The 17,845-nt window shown below is 34.9% G+C and overlaps 3 protein-coding genes across 9 annotated transcripts in view; 2 read left to right on the forward strand and 1 right to left on the reverse strand.

Annotated features, from left to right (window-relative positions):
- Positions 1–1,020: 1,020 nt before the first annotated feature.
- Positions 1,021–6,802, forward strand: LOC135744498 (pleckstrin homology domain-containing family S member 1-like). 3 transcript variants are annotated; one of them, XM_073815333.1, is made up of 14 exons: positions 1,021–1,136; positions 1,913–1,955; positions 2,066–2,163; positions 2,250–2,368; positions 2,459–2,611; positions 2,725–2,815; positions 3,174–3,233; positions 3,343–3,441; positions 3,542–3,636; positions 4,687–4,740; positions 5,407–5,484; positions 5,639–5,731; positions 5,836–5,968; positions 6,055–6,802. In XM_073815333.1, exons 1-14 carry the CDS (start codon positions 1,071–1,073, stop codon positions 6,121–6,123), a joined length of 1,251 nt encoding a protein of 416 aa, XP_073671434.1. In that variant the 5' UTR covers positions 1,021–1,070; the 3' UTR covers positions 6,124–6,802. The 3 variants fall into 3 exon arrangements, with proteins under 3 accessions (XP_073671434.1, XP_073671431.1, XP_065118733.2); XM_073815330.1 differs by having other exon boundaries at positions 5,401–5,484; positions 6,055–6,798; XM_065262661.2 differs by having other exon boundaries at positions 1,056–1,136; positions 2,069–2,163; positions 5,401–5,484; positions 6,055–6,800.
- The window catches only part of dclre1a (DNA cross-link repair 1A (PSO2 homolog, S. cerevisiae)), a 31,492-nt gene continuing 19,434 nt past the window's right edge, over positions 5,788–17,845 (reverse strand). For both annotated transcript variants that reach the window (XR_012337099.1, XR_012337098.1), the window contains 2 exons: positions 14,420–14,533; positions 5,788–5,908 (listed from right to left, as the gene is read on the reverse strand). The gene's annotated coding sequence lies outside the window, so the exon portion shown is untranslated. The remainder of the gene's footprint in view (positions 5,909–14,419; positions 14,534–17,845) is intronic.
- LOC135744499 (pleckstrin homology domain-containing family S member 1-like) lies at positions 8,829–15,568 on the forward strand. 4 transcript variants are annotated; one of them, XM_073815337.1, is made up of 14 exons: positions 8,829–8,919; positions 9,377–9,419; positions 9,528–9,628; positions 9,711–9,826; positions 9,911–10,063; positions 10,217–10,313; positions 10,591–10,638; positions 10,750–10,988; positions 11,333–11,386; positions 13,749–13,802; positions 13,930–14,001; positions 14,215–14,307; positions 14,471–14,603; positions 14,685–15,568. In XM_073815337.1, the coding sequence occupies exons 2-14, from the start codon at positions 9,398–9,400 to the stop codon at positions 14,733–14,735; spliced, it is 1,233 nt and encodes a 410-aa protein (XP_073671438.1). In that variant the 5' UTR covers positions 8,829–8,919; positions 9,377–9,397; the 3' UTR covers positions 14,736–15,568. The 4 variants fall into 4 exon arrangements, with proteins under 4 accessions (XP_073671438.1, XP_073671435.1, XP_065118735.2 ...); XM_073815334.1 differs by having other exon boundaries at positions 8,844–8,919; positions 9,525–9,628; XM_065262663.2 differs by having other exon boundaries at positions 8,844–8,919; positions 9,525–9,628; positions 13,933–14,001.

Consider the following 17,845-nt stretch of genomic DNA (forward strand, 5'->3'; position numbering starts at 1 on the left):
ATGTTACCTGGAAAATCAATGGCAGATTTTATGTTTTGTGATTGTTTCTGTCATGGTAAGGTTTTTACAATACCCACTGTAGATGGGGGCAACATGCATGTGTTATCACAAGGATCCCTTCTTCTTAATTAAAGAAAAAAAATTACTTAATAATATGTATATGTATATAATATCATCTGACATGTCTGCTCAATAAAATAAATGGCTGAAGTGCATGTGGCCTTTTGTTTGGTGGTGGAACAGTCCTTTAGGAATAAAAGTTATGGGACATTATGCCATCCATTGGTAAGATATATATAATTTTTAACAAGTTTAAATGGAAATAATAAATAAAAGAGTTTTATGAATTTTGAATTTTGAATTTCAGTCTAAAAAAAAATCATAGTTAAGTTTTCACAATAAAAAGTGGCAATATAGGTACATGTGTGTGATTCATTTATATTTAGGATTCAAAATTTCTTTAAATGATGTCATTACACTTTTAAAGTGTAGGCAAACTATATTTTAATTTGCATATTGACATCAGCATTAGTTTGGGTTTTTGATAATGCACCAACTTCTATTTTAAACAAAAAAATCCATTAAGAATTCTCATCTGCATGTTGGGGAAAAGGCATAGTAACCTATTAACACACCTTCCTGACAGTAACAGGTTGGCTTAGAAACATGAGCCTGTGCAATCTAAAAAATGCAAAAGCTATACAAAGAATTTCAAAGTATAAATATACATTTACATAGTTTGTTTTTCATGTACAGAAAGCTGAAAAAATCCTGTCCTCGTAAAGTTTTTACATCTTAAGGGGGCAACATGCATGTGTTCACTTTAAAACCAAGTTTTAAAGTAGTCAACATTATTTTTACAACAAAACACTTTTATAATGTTGGCAAATTATGTATATGGACAGAGCCATTACTACCAACATTTGTTTTGGGATTTTTAAAAACTGATATTTAAAAAGAAGGGAGGGATCTGAGCTTGTAAATAACCAGAAACTCCACCTCCTCTTACTGTCATAGCTTTCTGAAAGAAACAAAAGTGCTCAAGCTTCCTCTTAAGCTACCATCATGACATGTACATTGTAAGTGAAGGATATCCTTACAGAAGATTTACTGTATTTACTGTCACATCTGCTAAGGTAATACAGTTATGATGAAATATATGATTTAATGACTCAGCTCTGGAATTTGAGGATTATGTAAAACAACGATGATGACACTGTTTAATTGAACAAACCTAACTTTCATAAAGACATTAACATTATTGTATTATTATTAATTTATTAATTAACAATGAGATTAGGGATAATTGTCACATAGGTAAGTTAATACTCAAAAATGTATGTTATATTTAAAATTTTTGCTGTTTAATAAATCGGGTTGTATTTTATTAATGTTTTGCTGTTATGTTAATGCTTAATGCTGTCATAAAAGCTTTTAGAGTTTTAAAGAGAGAGAGAAAAAAAACATTGTTATTCTTGCATTAAAAGGAATGTTCATCCAAAAATAAAAATGTTGTCAATATTTATTCACCCTTATGTCAATTGATCCCCAATCTCGTTCTTTGTTCTTCAGAACCAAATGCAGATTTTTTTTTAAGTGTTGCCTTTCTTTCACATGCTCTGTGTCTGATCTGTTGCTTTTGCAGTATTAGGATGTTTACTTTTCAATAATGTGTAACAACTGAAACAATAGCAATATCCAAAAAGTAAATGAGTAAACTTTTGGGTCATTTTGATGCTTGAAGGGTTTTGTAGTTGGGTTGTTCTAGTTGCGAGTGGATTGTGACAGAGTTTAAAAAAATTTTTGAATAAACTATCCATTTTATCATTGTTGTGTATATTTGTTCACATCAAATCAAATATGTAAATGGCTTACAATTAAACAGTCAGACTAATCATTTCATCTATTTCAGCACTACAAAAACAGCATCCAAATGTTCAACAAAAATAAATCAAGTAAGTCTGAAAGCTTTTGGGAAAACATATCATATTCTTTAAAGAGCACGCTGAAGATTTTAAATGGTATCTATGTGTTTAATGTTAAGTCTTGTTATTTTCCTTTTCAGCAGCAACTTCAAAGTTTTATAATGAACTACCAAAGGAGGAGTTGTACAGTGGATACCTGCAAAAGTCCCCCGTTCGTTCTGGCCTTACAAATGGCATAGTATGTCCCCTATTAAATTTCAACAATTGCATGAAATACCTCAATCTTTCAAATATAACCCATCAGTTTTTATTTTTCCGCTGCAGAAATCATGGAGGCGTCGTTTCTTTGTACTTTCCAAGGAGGGTGAGGACAACTATCAGCTGGCATACTTTAAAACCAATAAAAAGAGAGAGAAGCCTTTGGGAGAAATAGACCTTTCTAAGTAAGGAAAAGACCATCAAACACTTTTTGCATGAATAAATTAAATACTGTAGCGTTACAATAAACCCTGAGTTTGTTCCTATTTTTAAAGGGTCAGTATAATTTATACTTCCCCTGAGAAACATCCGATGTGGGAATGGATTCAGAAAAACTTCAAGTGCCTCCCGTCCTCTGTACTGCTTCTGAGAGTCGAAGACTACATGCCAAAATATGCAAGAGATTATTTCCTCATTGGTGAAAACAGGTTTGCCATTATTACTCTCATTGCAATCACATTGTGTCATAATACAGCCAAATAATATTTAACCAGTTGTTTATTCTGCATTATTAGAAAAATTATTGAATTTGTGTTTTCAGTGAGAACGTGAATGGCTGGCACAATGAGATACTGAAAGTTTTGAAGACTCAACCATCACAAAATAAAGTAACAGATGATGACCTTCAACAGGTAAACGAACATTGTAATCTCTCACTGCATGTGTGCTTGCGTGTGTGTGTGCTGCGTGTGTGCACATATGCGTGTATGTGTGTACCACCACCTTGACACCAATAATGTAAAATAATGCACAAGAAATAATGTAGTTAAACTCTCTGGAAAAAAGGTACAAAAGTTATGCATAAGTACCTTTTAAAAAGGTCAGAATATGCACCATTTATGTACAGATATGTATGTTTGAGTTACAAAAGTCTACTTTTTGAAAAGGTACCGCTATAGTGACAACTTTTCTGAGAGTGTACAATAAAAACACTTATACCACTGTATATATTTGACTGTAAGTAAAGTGATTTACTTTATCTTTCAACAGGACAAGAGATTCAGAGCAAAAACTGAACCTGTGCGCTCTCTAGATTGCAATGAAGAGCCGGTAGGTCAAACCCTGCATTTTGCATATCCATTCATATATTTCAGATTCATTTTAGAATATTTGAGATCTTTTTGTTAATACATATTATTAATATCTGTCTATTTTTCAGAGTCAATCTGCTCTATTTCGAAAGTCTGCACCTATATATACATTCATTTCCCCTCCATTGCCGGATGGCTACTACGATATTCCTCGCAAGTTCAGTAATGTATGTGTTATGCATTATCACTGTTATGCACACACTGTTTTTAACATGCTTGTAACAAGTTTGAATTTCATGAAAATAAAAACCCTGAAACATCTGACAGATTGCAATTAGTGATGATGAAGAAGATGACACAGAGGAACAGCCTGAAACTCCAGAGGACAATGTCGACAGTGCATACATGCCTATGTTTTCAGTGTAAGATACCAACTGTGTAATGTACAGCAAGTTACTCTACATTTACCTCACATTAAAGGAATAGTCCATTTTCTTAAAAGAAAAATCCAGATAATTTACTCACCTCCATGTCATTCAAATGTTGATGTCTTTCTTTGTTCAGTCGAGAAGAAATTATGTTTTTTGAGGAAAACATTGCAGGATTTTTCTCATTTTAATGGACTTTAATAGAGCCCAACATTTAATACTTAACTCAACACTTAACAGTTTTTTTCAACAGAGTTTCAAAGGACTATAAACGATCCCAAATGAGGCATAAGGGTCTTATCTAGTGAAACGATTGTCAAATCGTTGTCACTTTTAAACCACAACTTCTCGTCTAGATCCGGTCGTGATGCGCCAGCGTGACCCCACGCAATACGTCATGACGTCAAGAGGTCACAGAGGACGAACGCGAAACTCCGCCCCAGTGTTTACAAGTGTGTTGAAAGAGGACCGTTCCTATGTTGTTGTATGTGGAATGATACTAATTCATGTCTTTGTGTCAGTTTATTGTTTACAATGGTCCGCAAATGTGCGTTTTATATATGTAACACGTGACCTCCCTACGTCACTACGCATTTACGTTAGGTCACGCTGGACCGGACCTAGACGAAAAGTTGTGGTTTAAAAGAGCTTTTTTTTGTCAAAAATGACAATTGTTTCGCTAGATAAGACCCTTATGCCTCATTTGGGATCGTTTAGAGTCCTAGAAACTCCGTTGAAAATAACTGTTAAGTGTTGAGTTAAGTATTAAATGTTGGGCTCTTTTAAAGTCCATTAAAATGAGAAAAATCCTGCAATGTTTTCCTCAAAAAACATAATTTCTTCTGGACTGAACAAAGAAAGACATCAACATTTTGGATGACATGGTGGTGAGTAAATTATCTGGATTTTTCTTTTAAGAAAATGGAATATTCCTTTAATGTAATTCTGACTAAACATGAATGCAACCTAAAATTTGACATGCATTGACAAAATGCTATTTCCTAAGACACGTTGATAATAATTTCTTGTATTTTTTCTAATTAGAAATGCAGTGTTGCAACAGAGCCAACAGGAGGAGGATGCATGCTTTCAGAAAAAGTAAATTTGAAGTCTTTACACTGATACACTGCGGTTTACTTCATTAGACAGCACTGTTGTGGTAGTTGTGTAACACAGTTTCTGCACTCTCAGAAAAAAATGAACAAAGTTGTTACTGGGACAGTACCATTTTGTTACAGATAATTAACTTTGAGGTACCAATATGCACATTTTTCCAGAAGGTACAACCCAAGTGAAAACTTTTTGATCAGCACATGGCTCATTGTGTGTTTGCGTACTATTATACTAAACTATTGTGTTAGACTTGACATTGAAAACCTTTTTTAAACACTACTGAGGATAAAGTCAGAGTTTATTGACAGGGATTATATAGGTGCACCCTGCATGCCCCTTGTGTCCCTATATTATTGTTTATTTAAAGATTACAAAACAAATCTGTTTTTAAAACTTACAGTAAAATTTCTAAACAAACTGCTGTTTGCAGAAATGATAACCTTTCAAGTCTTGCTAAACAGGTTTGGTTTTGATTGAAAGCAAATGCTTGGCATTGTTTTAGTATCTTGATGTAGGTTTTGAAGGTTGTGTTCTGTAGTGGTTCACCCTACACAAATGATTTTGATGCACTTTTACAAGATCTTTTTCTGTATTTTTTAGTATGTCGTGACAGATAAACAGGACTAACTTTCTTGTTTTTCTTAGGAACAGTGCAGAGATGAGGTGCTCTTCAGACTTTAATGGAAATTGTGCATCTACTGAGATGAATAAGGGACCCCCAAACAAGAGGTGAATTTTCAGACTGTAACCATCACATTCTGAGCGGTTGACATACAGGTTACATCCTAATCAAATGGGTTTTCAATGAAATATTCCTATTAAAACTATAAAAATGTTGTTTGGCATCTGTTTAATAATGTTTACATGTATGTCTTTTCTTTAGTGAAACACACAAACCCGTTGAGAAGGAGATCTGCATTAACCGAAATGATCTTAGTAAAACTTTGATATTTACACAGAAAGAAGGAAAACCATGGTACAACTCTCACAGACAACCATCAACAACATATGGACATGAGAAATACTTACAATAAATGAAGTTTATCATTGTTCTTCATCTCGCATCTTCTTCCTCTCCAGTGTGTCTGAATGTAAGCAGACTGAGACCTCACATTTGTTTCATAAGGGGGATCAGATCCTGGCCTTCAACGACCTGGAAATCGAGACAGTAGATGAGATACATACATTCCTAAGAAGGTTTAGCAAGGATGAGGTAAGTTCAAAAACCAGAGTAAACATTTTTTATACAGGGTGATATAGCCAGAGACTTGTACATAACGGTATTTAAATTATTTGCAGGTAAAACTGACAATTCTACGAAGTCCGGGATCCCAGCCTTTTCACGCTAAGCCCTGTTCATCACTTTGAGGACGTCAAACAAAATGAGGACACTTCATTACGTCATACATTCATTAAAAGTTGTGCATTAAGTCCATTGGCTCTACAATGATTATCTTGTAGTGATTTATAAATATTTGCATTGTGTGACATTAAAACTCATTTTTTAGAAGCAGGACTTGTAAAGTAGATATCAACTAATAGAAGAGGCGAGCAGGTTATCGGAAAGTATGACGTCATCTTCTGTTTGTACAGTAATAGTTGAAATGTGCAGTGCAATATGATTTGCAGTGCAATTCATAGATCTTAAATAGTTACGGATTCAGCGAAATTAGTAACATGAGAGTGTATATACAATGTGTAGATAAGACTATATGAGACTGGTGATGGATATATATGCTACTGTATGTTTAGGTGACCATAAGACACAAAATAAGACAAAGACAAGTATTACATTGACATAAATGAAGGTTAATCCACTGTGAACTATTTTAACTTTTTTAAACCAGCATTTAGTTTTTTATTGTATACTGAGGCACTTTATTGTACTGTTTTATACACTTTTTCATTATTCTGTTTTGTTTTACCATTAAAAAAAAGTCAGTTATTGCTTATAACTGAGCAAATATGTATGTGAAAAACGTGTAACATATTATATTGTAAAGTGTTACAATATAAAGTTTGTACATTGTTAAATATTTAATTGTGTGCATGGCTAACTGAAAATAAAGGGTGGTTTAAGCCAGGGTACTAATACAAAATTAACAAAAGTTTCATAGCTGCACATAGAGAAAGAACATCATTTCCATAATTTACTGTTGTTTGGTATTTTAGGGTTCCTGGTCAAATTTAAATCTAGTTCAGATAGCTTGAACATTTCCGTATTAAGGGATTGATAACTGATTCGGTATATCAGTCATGAATGAACATGATTCTCCAAATCAAACAACATTTCTGACATGTACTTTTACTATTTTAGAGAGAAATACAGGGTTGAACAGGGTCAGTCTTTAACAAACCGAGCATTAATCACATGAATGGTGACTTCACAGAAAACTATTATTTACAATAAAACAAAATCAAGAGATTAAACTTCTATGACCTTATAAACCTATGAAGTATTTGTAGCAAAACTAAAAAATACATCGTAAAATTATCGATTTTTTTTAAATGCTCAAAATCAGGATATTAAGTAAAGATCATGTTCCATGAAGATATTTTGAAGTAAATATATCAAAACTTTGTTTTTGTGAGTGAATGCCATTGGTAATGAATTAATTTGGACAACTTTAAAGGCGAATTTCTCAATATTTTTATTTCATTTGCACACTCAGATTTAGTTTATCTCGGCCAAATATATATAATCAAACCATACATCAGTGAAAAGCTTATTTATTCATTAAATAAAAAAAATCGACTCTTATGGTTTTGTGGTCCAGGGTCACATATTAACTTCTTACACTCTAAAAAAATGCTGGGTTGTTTTAACCCAACTGCTGGGTTATTGTTAATCAACCATGTTAACCATTATGTTGGTCATTTTAATCCAGCAATGTGACCCTGCCCTGGGTTAAAAACAACCAAGCATTTTTTTAGAGTGTATTCTTTAAAGGTGCAGTGTGTAGATTTTAGTGGTATCTAGTGTTGAGGTTGCGTATTGCACCCCTCCCTTTCGAAAGCACATAGAGAAGCTATGGTAGCCGTCACAGGACAAACATGTCATTGTTTGAGACAACAAAGTGACAAACGCGCTCTATAGAAAAGTTTGTCCGTTTAGGGCTACTGTAGAAACATGAAGGCACAAAATGGCGGCTTCCATGTAAGGGGACCCGCGATGTGTGTAGATAAAAACATCTTATTCTAAGGTAATAAAAACAATACAGTTTATTTTGTAAGGTCTTTATAGAACACTCAAAACACAGTTATCTATATTAAATTGCATTGCTGTCTAAAGATCCTTCTAAATTTTACAGACTGCACCTTTAACTATTTCAATTTATTAATGGGTATTTCTCACAGCACTTTGAAGTAATAATTTCAAGTCTATGACACTTGCATTTTTTATAAGGAGTACCCATCAATGTTTATAAGTTAAAATGCTAAATCTTTGAGATTAGGACACAAATGCATTGCCATAAGTTGTGTTAACAAGCTACAGTATGCATTTTATTCTAAATATATTCAAAACATAATAAAACAAAAGTAAAAGTGTTGATACAGACAATTAATCGGTGGAAGACCATTTTCTTTGAAGAAAAATCCCTTAAAATTCCCAGGTGCATGTGGGGGGAAAGACATGGTAACTTATTAACACACCTTCCTGATAGCAATAGGTTGGCTTTAGAAACACGAGCCTGTGCAATCTAAAAAATGCAAAAGCTACACAAAGCATTTCAAAGTATATATGTATGTTTACACAGTTTGTACTCTTAATTTTAACCCAGCTGCTGGGCTGCATTTTTATAGTGTACAGAAAGCTCAATCAATTTCTGTCCTGGTAAAGTTTTCACAATAAAAAGTGGCATCATGCATGTATTCACTTTTTAAACCCGTTTTTAAATTATGCAAATGCATTTTTATGTTATCGGACAAAACATCTGTATTGGGATTTCCAAGAATTGCTTTTTAAAATACAATCAAAGCGAAGGAAGGGATCTTAAACAGTGCTTGAAAATAACCAGAAACTCCTCCTCTTCTTACTCTCATGAGTTTCTGGAAGAAACAAAAAAGCACAAACTTCCTCTTAAGCTACCATCATGACATGCACATTGTGAGTGAAGGATATCTGTACCTGAAGACACTAAATTTACGGTTGCATCTGCTAAGGTAATACAATTGAAATATATGACTACAGATTTATTTATAAAGACGGTAACATGCAAAATTATATTATTGAAACATAGGGCTAGTGGTCCCACAGGGAAGTATTGGAAACAGTAAACTCCAATACAAATATGAGTTTGTAGTGAACTTTAAAATGTTTTCTATTTTTATGAATAGGGCTGTATTTCATTGTTGTTTTGCTGTTCAAACTCGGCTGGTATGTTAATGTTGCGGTCTTTGATCTCACTGGAGTAATAAGTGTAACAAGTAGCATTGGTCTCGCCATTTGCTTCAGTTTAAAATAAATTATTAGAAGTGTGTGCTTCCATTGTATTTGTATTATCATTCCTGACATTGCATAAGCATCAGTCACTGTTCATTACAACCGTTTATGTATGATATGTGTAAATGGATTACATTAAAACAACCTTACTCACGAATCATTTCACATCTATTTCAGCACTAAAGCGACAGCATCCAAATGTTCAACAAAACTAAATCAAGTAAGTCTGCAATTTGGAAAAATATAATAGAGCAAAACACCTTAAAGTGTGAACTGTAGGAAGATTTTAACAGTTTTACATTGATCAGTCTTATTTACTGTTCAGTAGCATCACCTGTAAAGTTTTACAATGAACTGCCAAAGTTGGAAGAGTTGTACACTGGATACATGCACAAGTCCCCTAACCTTACTGGTGTTACAAAAGGCATGGTACGTCTCCTTTTGCATTTCAGAATGAAACACCTCTTTCAAAAATAACTTCCTGTAATGCGTTTTTATTTTACCACTGCAGAAAGCATGGAGGCGACGTTTCTTTGTACTTTCCAAGGAGGGTGAAGACAACTATCATCTGGCATACTACACAGATGAAAAGAGAGGCAAGCTTTCCGGAGAAATAGATCTTACTAAGTAAAATACCCTCGCCTACTGAATAAATAAATAAATAAATAAAATGGCACTCCAATACACTAAGAGTGTTTTCCTATTTTAAAGGGTGAGTTTGATTTGTTCTTCTCCTGAGAAACATCAGATATGGGACTGGATTCAGAAAACCTTCAAGTGTTCATCTTCGTCTGTGCTGCTTCTGAGAGTGGAGGACGTCGTGCAAAAATATGCAAGAGACTATTTCCTCGTTGGAGAAAACAGGTTTGCCATTATTATTATTATTATGAACTATAACTTTCACAACAGTCACATATGTAATAAAATATATGGTATGTTGTATAATAAGTGTTAAGGGTGTCATTAGAAATATAGTTATGTAGTTTAGTATTGTTAGATGTATTCCTGTGTTTTCAGTGAGGAGATGGAAACCATGCATAATGCATTATTGCAAGCTCTGAATAGCCTAACATCAGATAATAAAGTGCGTGTGACAGATGACAATCTTCAACAGGTAAACAAACACTGTAATCTATCTACACTGTTAGAATTTTTTTTTTTAAACATGTACCTCAGCTGTTACTGGGGCAGTATCCTTTAAAAAGGACCTAATACCTTAGGTACAGATATGCATTGTTACCAGTATGTACCTGGAACTCTGAGGTACTAATATGAACTCTTTTTGTGTACTTTCTTAAAAGGTACAGCCCCATTGACAGCTAATATTTTTGTGAAATAATTTTGAGCCAACGTATATACTCTACGTAAATATCTCTATCTTTTCATCACAGGACAGCAGATGTCGATCAATATCTGAGCCTATGCTCTGTCAAGAGCCGGTAGGTAAAACCCTGCTTGCATTCACAAATTTTAGATAATTTTTAAATAACTTCATTTTCAATAATGCATATTCACTATTAAGTTTATTAATATGGTACATGTCTTTGCAGAAAGACAGAGCTGATCGTCAGCTTTTTCGGCAGTCTGTACCTATATGTATATTCACTAACCAACCAATGTCGAATAGCCACTATTGCGAGGCTCACAAGGTCCTTGATACAATGTCAGCGGGGGCATTGATTGACAGTGATGATGATGATGAAGAAGATATAGAGGAAAAGAGTAAAGATATAGAGGAACAGCACGAAACTGAAGGAGACGACAGTGAATACATGACTATGGAATCAGTGTAAGATACCCACTGTTTGTACAACTACGCTTTTGAGAGTGATACTACATTCATTTCACATCAGAGCTTCTATCATTTCTTTTTTCTAAAACATTTTCTAAAACACAATTACATATAAAGGTGAATTACAATAGTAATTTACTGTCATCAAAAACAAAACTCATACAGAGATCTATTTTGATGTTAGCAGAAATAAATTATGTTTGAGTCTGAGGACTTAATAAAGATAATATTACAGTAATCCTGAGTGAATGTAAACACCACATAAAATGTGACATGCATTATCAAAATACTCATTCTTAAAGTAAGTTGTAATTTTTTAAAATCTGGTATTTCCCAATTAGCCATGAGGTGTTAGAACAGAACCAACTGGAAGGGGATGCATACTTTCAGACAAAGTAGGTAAAAGTGAAAAGTCTTTACATTGCTGTTTCCCTTGTCAAGCAAGAAGTATAATCGCATTTTTATGTATACACAAGGGTCCTCACACAGTCCGCGTGATGCAAATTTTTGTAACAAAGCATACTTTCTATGCGTAGGTCGCACATGCGCATACAAGAGAATGTATGTAGCCCAGGAGATGCATTACATTTTGTCGCAATACATATGTTTTGAAAGTGTAAGCATTTTGCATTTTGAAGTAGACGCTATCTGACTAAGCTCACGCTATTTAATGTGCACCTCCGCTGTACGATACCTCCAAGTTGTCCTAGCACGGCACGGCGGGGTGTGCGACCCCCTTGAGTAGTCGAATTCATAGCTTTGCACAGCATAGTTCTTTTTACTCATATACATGCGCACTGCGACAAATTGCAATACCCCGTGTAGCAAACATACTACATTCTCATATGCGCGCATGCGTGACCTACGTGTATAATGTCCAAATTGGCTCGTTTGAGATGAGTAAATTCTGCGGTCGGGCGCAGTTGCTCTCCACCAACTGTGTTGGTGAAAAACATGATGGGGAAAGACTTGCTGACGACACAAATTCATTTATAAATTTACACAGTAGCCTTTTCCAGTTCACATTTGTTGATTCTCCTTAGACTCATCTTCATATAAATGCATTTGTTGGTATTTCAGTTGCATCAATTTAATCCGCAATAAAATATTTGAGCGCCATCTGTGCCTCTGCTGACGTTTGTGGTTGAATGACTGTCCGCCTGCTCTCGTCTAAATTTAAGGCGAAGCGAGCAGGATCTCAAACAAGCCTATTGTACAAAAACTGCGCCATGCGCACTGTACGCGGAACCTTGCATATGTGTAAAAAATGGACTATACTTTGGCCCTAACACTGTTTCTGCAAATGAATGTGTTCATCTATGTGTTTGCTTAATATCATATTCAGCATTTGAAATGTAATATATTTTTGCTTTCGTGTTAGTCTTGACATTGATTTTGACTGCATACAGTATGATCAGACTCTACACTACTGAGATAAAGCTAAAGTTTATCTACAGGGTTTATGCAGTGTACAGGTGCTGGTCATATAAATAGAATATCATCAAAAAGTTGATTTATGTTGCTGATTTCATTTAAAAAGTGAAACTTGTATAGTATTTTCATTAATTACACTTCTTTTAATTTTGATGATTATAACTGACAACTAAGGAAAATCCCAAATTCAGTATCTCAGAAAATTAGAACATTACCTAAGACCAATACAAAGAAAGGATTTTAAAAAATGTTGACCAACTGAAAAGTATTAAACATGAAAAGTATGAGCATGTACAGCACTCAATACTTAGTTGGGGCTACTTTTGCTGAATTACTGCAGCAATGCGCCGTGGCATGGAGTCGATCAGTCTGTGGCACTGCTCAGGTGTATGAGAGCCTAGGTTTCTTTGATAGTGGCCTTGAGCTCTTCTGCATTGTTGGGTCTGGCATATCGCATCTTTGTCTTCACAAAAAAATTACCTTGGACCTCAGAAAACGCAGTGGACCAACACGAGCAGATCACATGGCACCTTAAACCATCACTGCCTGTGAAAACTTTACACTGGACCTCAAGCAACGTGGATTGTGTGACTCTCCTCTCTTCCTTCAGACTCTGGGACCCTGATTGAAATGCAAAATTTACTTTCATCAGATAACATAACTTTGGACCACTCAGCAGCCGCCCAGTCCTTTTCGTCTTTGAGACACTTTTGACGCTGTCTGTTGTTGAAAAGTGACTTTACACAAGAAATGCCACAGCTGAAATCCATGTCGTGTGTAGTGGTTCTTGAAGCACTGACTCAAGCTGCATATTTGTGAATCTCCCCCAAATTTTGGAATGGGTTTTGTTTCACAATACTCTCCAGAGTGCAGTTATCCCTATCCCCACTTTTTTTCTACCACATCTTTTCCTTCCCTTCGCCTTTCTATTAATGTGCTTGGAGACAGAGCTCTGTGAACAGCCAGCCTCTTTTGCAATGACCTTTTGTGTCTTGCTCTCCTTGTGCAAGGTGTCAATGGACATCTTTTGGACAACTGTCAAGTCAGCACTTTTTCCCCCATGATTGTGTAGCCTACAGAACTAGACTGAGATACCATTTTAAGGTCTTTGCAGGTGTTTTTAGTTAAGTAGCTGATTAGAGTGTGGCACCAGGTGTCTTCAATATTGAACCTTTTCACAATATTCTAATTTTCTGAGATACTGAATTTGGGATTTTGTGTCCTTGATGCCTCTTATGTTCCAAAACATCTCTTGTTGTAAGAAATATTGTTTTAATTGCTAATCATTTTGATGCAAATTTTAAAAAAATCTGTCCTTTTCAGTACTTCCCAAGACTTGTATACTGCTGCAGACGATACTGACAGTCCAGTAAAACAGTAAGTCTTGCAATCAACTATATCAACAGTTTGCTGTAATTTACTTTTTTTTTTACTGAATACCATTACAGCAGACTGACACAAACCCTGTTTGTTTGTCTTTCTTACTTTTGTTCCTTCAAAACAGTAGAAAACAGAAAAGCATGCACTCTCCTCCTGAAATGAATGGACATTGTACGTCTGCTGAGACTAATAAGAGGTGATTTTAATCTTTTCAGCAAGGACTGTAAATCAGTCAGCAAATTTGATCCCCTTCAATATTAGTTACACCTTTTATATCTGTGTTTTCAGCATTAGTAAGAAATTGTGCTAGAGTATTCTTGACCTTATTAAAACTGCCATGTTATTTAATCTATTATTAGCTAAATTTGGCATCTGTTGGAAGTTTGAAAATGTTTATATTTTTCTTTAGTGAGACATTAAAATCCATTGAGAAGGAGATCTGCATTAGCAAAAATGACTTTCAAAAAAATTTGATCTTGACACAGAAAGAAGGAAAACCATGGTACTGTACAACTCTCATAAATGTTTAAGAACTTTACCATCTAATGTGTGTAGATGTCTTAACCATAAACATGCTTTTCTAGCTAAAAAATATTGACATGAGAAATACTTACAATAATAGAAGTTAATCACTGTTCTTCATCTCTTATCTTCTTCCTCTCCAGTGTGTCTGAGTGTAAGCAGATTGAGATCTCACAGTTGTTTCATAAGGAGGATCAGATCCTAACCTTCAATGACATGGAAGTAGAGACAGTGGGGGAAATACAGATGTTTTTTAAAAAACTTAACAAAGATGAGGTAAGATTAAGAACCAGACCAAACATGTTTTTGAACAGGGTGATATCCAGAGAGTCCTAATGTTACCTAAACTATCTGCAGGTAAAACTGACTATTTTACGACATCCCGGATCTGAGCCGTTTGTACACTGAACCCTGTTCATCACACTGAGGACATCACACAAAATGAGACACTTCATCAGTCATTCATTTATTAAAAGTGTGCATTAAGTTCAATGGCTCTCCAATGAGTAGTTTGTTTTTGTATAATGATTTCTAAAATATGAAATTGTGACTGTAGAGAAGCATAAAGCAGGACATGAACAGTAGATACCAAGTAAAATAAGAAGGATTGCAATTATAGGAAAGTACTCAGTCCTTTTCTGTATGTACAGTAATCATTGAAATGTGCTATGCAATATGAAGTAAGATGTATTGATCCTAAAATGTTACTATGAGATTAGTAATGGGTAGTGTTTATTTATGTAATCATAAAACACAAAATACTGTAACATGTAGGCAAGTATTATAGTGACATGCATGAATGTCAATCCACTGTGAAAATCTATTTTAACTTCTTTCACTTCTTTAAAGGTGCAGTGTGTAATTTTTAGAAAGATCTCTTGACAGAAATGCAAAATAATATACAAACCTATATTATCAGGGGTGTATAAAGACCTTTTTATAATGAACCGTTATGTTTTTGTTACCTTAGAATGAGACGTTTTTATCTACATACACGAGGGTCCCCTTACATGGAAGTCGCCATTTTGTGCCGCCATGTTTCTACAGAAACCCTTAACGGACAAACTTTTTTATTTAGTTTTACTAAGCCGACCAAGACATGTTTTTCCAGGGTGGCTACCGTAGCTTCTCTGTGAGTTTCAAAAGTGAGGGGGTGAGCAGTGGACTGAGCCATTGGTTGCAATTCGCAACCTCACCACGAGATGCCTCACACTGCACCTTTAAGGCGCACACTGGGGCAATTGTATGTAATGTTTGCATACAACTTTTGTCATTCTGTATTTTGTTTAACAAAAAATGTAACCAATGACATATTGCCCTTGATAATTGCATTTATACTAATTTTATATTAATGTGCAGTTATACTGTGTTATTAAACTTTTATAACACTAAATATTTTCACTAAAATAAACGAAGAAAGTCAAAAACTTTCCATTAAAATATCTTTACACACAAATGTCTTTATGATTAGTTTATTATTATTATTATTATTATTATTACTACTATTATTATTAAAACAAGTTATTGTAACATGAATCAAACAAGTTCACGAATCAATGAGTTTAGCGATTACCCGAAAGCTCTACGTTCTCAGCCAGTAGGGCTGGGAGATGTATATCGGGGGATATTGGGGTCATGCGTGTTTCATGTTAGAGCGGCATTTACTACACAAAGCCGTAGATCACTGACCATCTGTACAATTATGCATTAATTATCGAGGATGTATCGCCTGCGATATGGCCCAGCTTGTCAGTGAACTACTGCTCTGTGTAGTAAATGCCGCTGCATCTGAAAGCAGCTGATGCCGATTTACTACTAATCAAGGAACCGGCTTTACTGATGAAACACGCATGAGAATCCATCGATATAGGGCCCAGCCCTAATAACCAGGAATAAAAATTATCTTATATGGTCATGCTGTACTACAGTTAGAATGTAGTGTGAAGTATTCACTTTGTAGTGTGAATTCTTTCTAAAGGAATGTGAACCTAGACAACAGCTAAGATTGTTTCCTCATTAAAGAAAACAAGTTTGTCTGGACTTATGTGCGTCACATCCAAGAAACTTGACTGAGGTGAAATAAATTATGCAGTGTTTTCACAGTGTCGTATAATTTCATTTTACAAAAATGTATGCACTCTAAAAAATGCTGGGTTATTGTCAACCCAGGGTTGGGTCAAAAAGGCACAAGCTCAGCCCTTTGGGTTGTAATTTTACCTACTGTATGCTGGGTCATTTCAACCCAAAATGCTGGGCTTGTCCTTTTTTGACCCAACACTGGGTTCTTTTTTAAGCCATGTTGGGTAAATATTTGAACACACTGCTGGGTTAAAATTAACCCAATGTTGGGTTGTTTTAACCCAACTGCTGGGTTATTATAACCCATGGATGCACAACAACAACACAACATTCAGTCATATTTATTATTTACCCTAGAATGTGTTCTGTCCAATATTTACCCATTATACCACGGGTCTGTTGAATGCTTTATTCTGATTGGCTGAAAAATGTTCCATGGGATATAATTCAACGACACGCCATCAATTATTCCTTACTTATGGGTTGAAAATAACCCAGCCATTTTTAGAGTGTAAGTTTCCTTTAGAGATGTCAAAAAAAGATATCACACTTTGCTTTAAGATTAAGTGGAACTGCAAAGTGTTTCTTCCACCTTTCCTTGGACTTCAAAACGTAAATATTTTCCAAATACTTTTTATTTAGGAGACTTATTTCATATTATATTTTAATCAGAACATCTTGCATACAAATTTTCCTTCATTATTACTAGACATTACATCGACAGAAGCAACACACATACACACAAACAAAAGTAAAGACGAATGGAATACAAATTATTTAAAAAATGTGTCTGGCATATGCAAATTTGCAATTGGCAGCGCACATTTCAATTTGTCACGTTTTGTGGTGTTCTCATGTACAGTATGTTTCAATGGGTGTATATTGCTCTGTTGGAACCAGAAGATAAAATTACACACTATATGCATTATGCCCTTTGTAGTAACTTATCACCCATCACAGCTTTGTTGTTCAGTCAAATTGTTTGTATTTATGATTCAGCAGTCTTACAGTAGCTTGTCTTGCTCGACTAGTTTTGATTGAAGGCCCAGATTACTCTTGCTGATGACAGACATTTGGCACAATTTTTTGCATCCTGATACCAGAGGAGTGCCATCGTACATGACCTGATGATTCATCTCTAGTCTTTTTGTTTAGTTGGTTTTGGTTAGATGTTGCTTTCATTTGGTTTTCTATTACATTGTATATTTCAATACAGTAAATAGATCTCTCTAGCAACGTTGAAACCGCACTGGTAGTAACATAGGTTTCTTCCAAACAAGACATTTTCTAGTGAGTTATCTTGCTCGTAACTATGACGTCTGCTCGCAAAAGGTCTATAGACCCTTTTACAGCCCACGTGATCAAATAGCCTGTGCGCGCATTTTGGCAACAGAAGTGGTGTTGTTCCCCAGTGGTTCTAACGTGTTAGCAATGTTTCC

This window comes from Paramisgurnus dabryanus, chromosome 1 (genome assembly GCF_030506205.2).
Source record: "Paramisgurnus dabryanus chromosome 1, PD_genome_1.1, whole genome shotgun sequence".
Taxonomy (NCBI): domain Eukaryota; kingdom Metazoa; phylum Chordata; class Actinopteri; order Cypriniformes; family Cobitidae; genus Paramisgurnus; species Paramisgurnus dabryanus.

What these genes read in the sequence shown, in the direction of transcription:
- LOC135744498 (XM_073815330.1), top strand. Translation starts at nt 1,071, where the DNA reads ATGTACATTGTAAGTGAAGGATATCCTTACAGAAGATTTACTGTATTT. An exon ending in TTCCTCATTGGTGAAAACAG is followed by an intron (nt 2,612 to 2,724) that starts GTTTGCCATTAT and finishes TTGTGTTTTCAG; the next exon opens with TGAGAACGTGAATGGCTGGC. An exon ending in TACATGCCTATGTTTTCAGT is followed by an intron (nt 3,637 to 4,686) that starts GTAAGATACCAA and finishes TTTTCTAATTAG; the next exon opens with AAATGCAGTGTTGCAACAGA.
- LOC135744499 (XM_073815334.1), top strand. Translation starts at nt 9,398, where the DNA reads ATGTTCAACAAAACTAAATCAA. An exon ending in GATGCATACTTTCAGACAAA is followed by an intron (nt 11,387 to 13,748) that starts GTAGGTAAAAGT and finishes TGTCCTTTTCAG; the next exon opens with TACTTCCCAAGACTTGTATA. An exon ending in CAGAAAGAAGGAAAACCATG is followed by an intron (nt 14,308 to 14,470) that starts GTACTGTACAAC and finishes CTTCCTCTCCAG; the next exon opens with TGTGTCTGAGTGTAAGCAGA.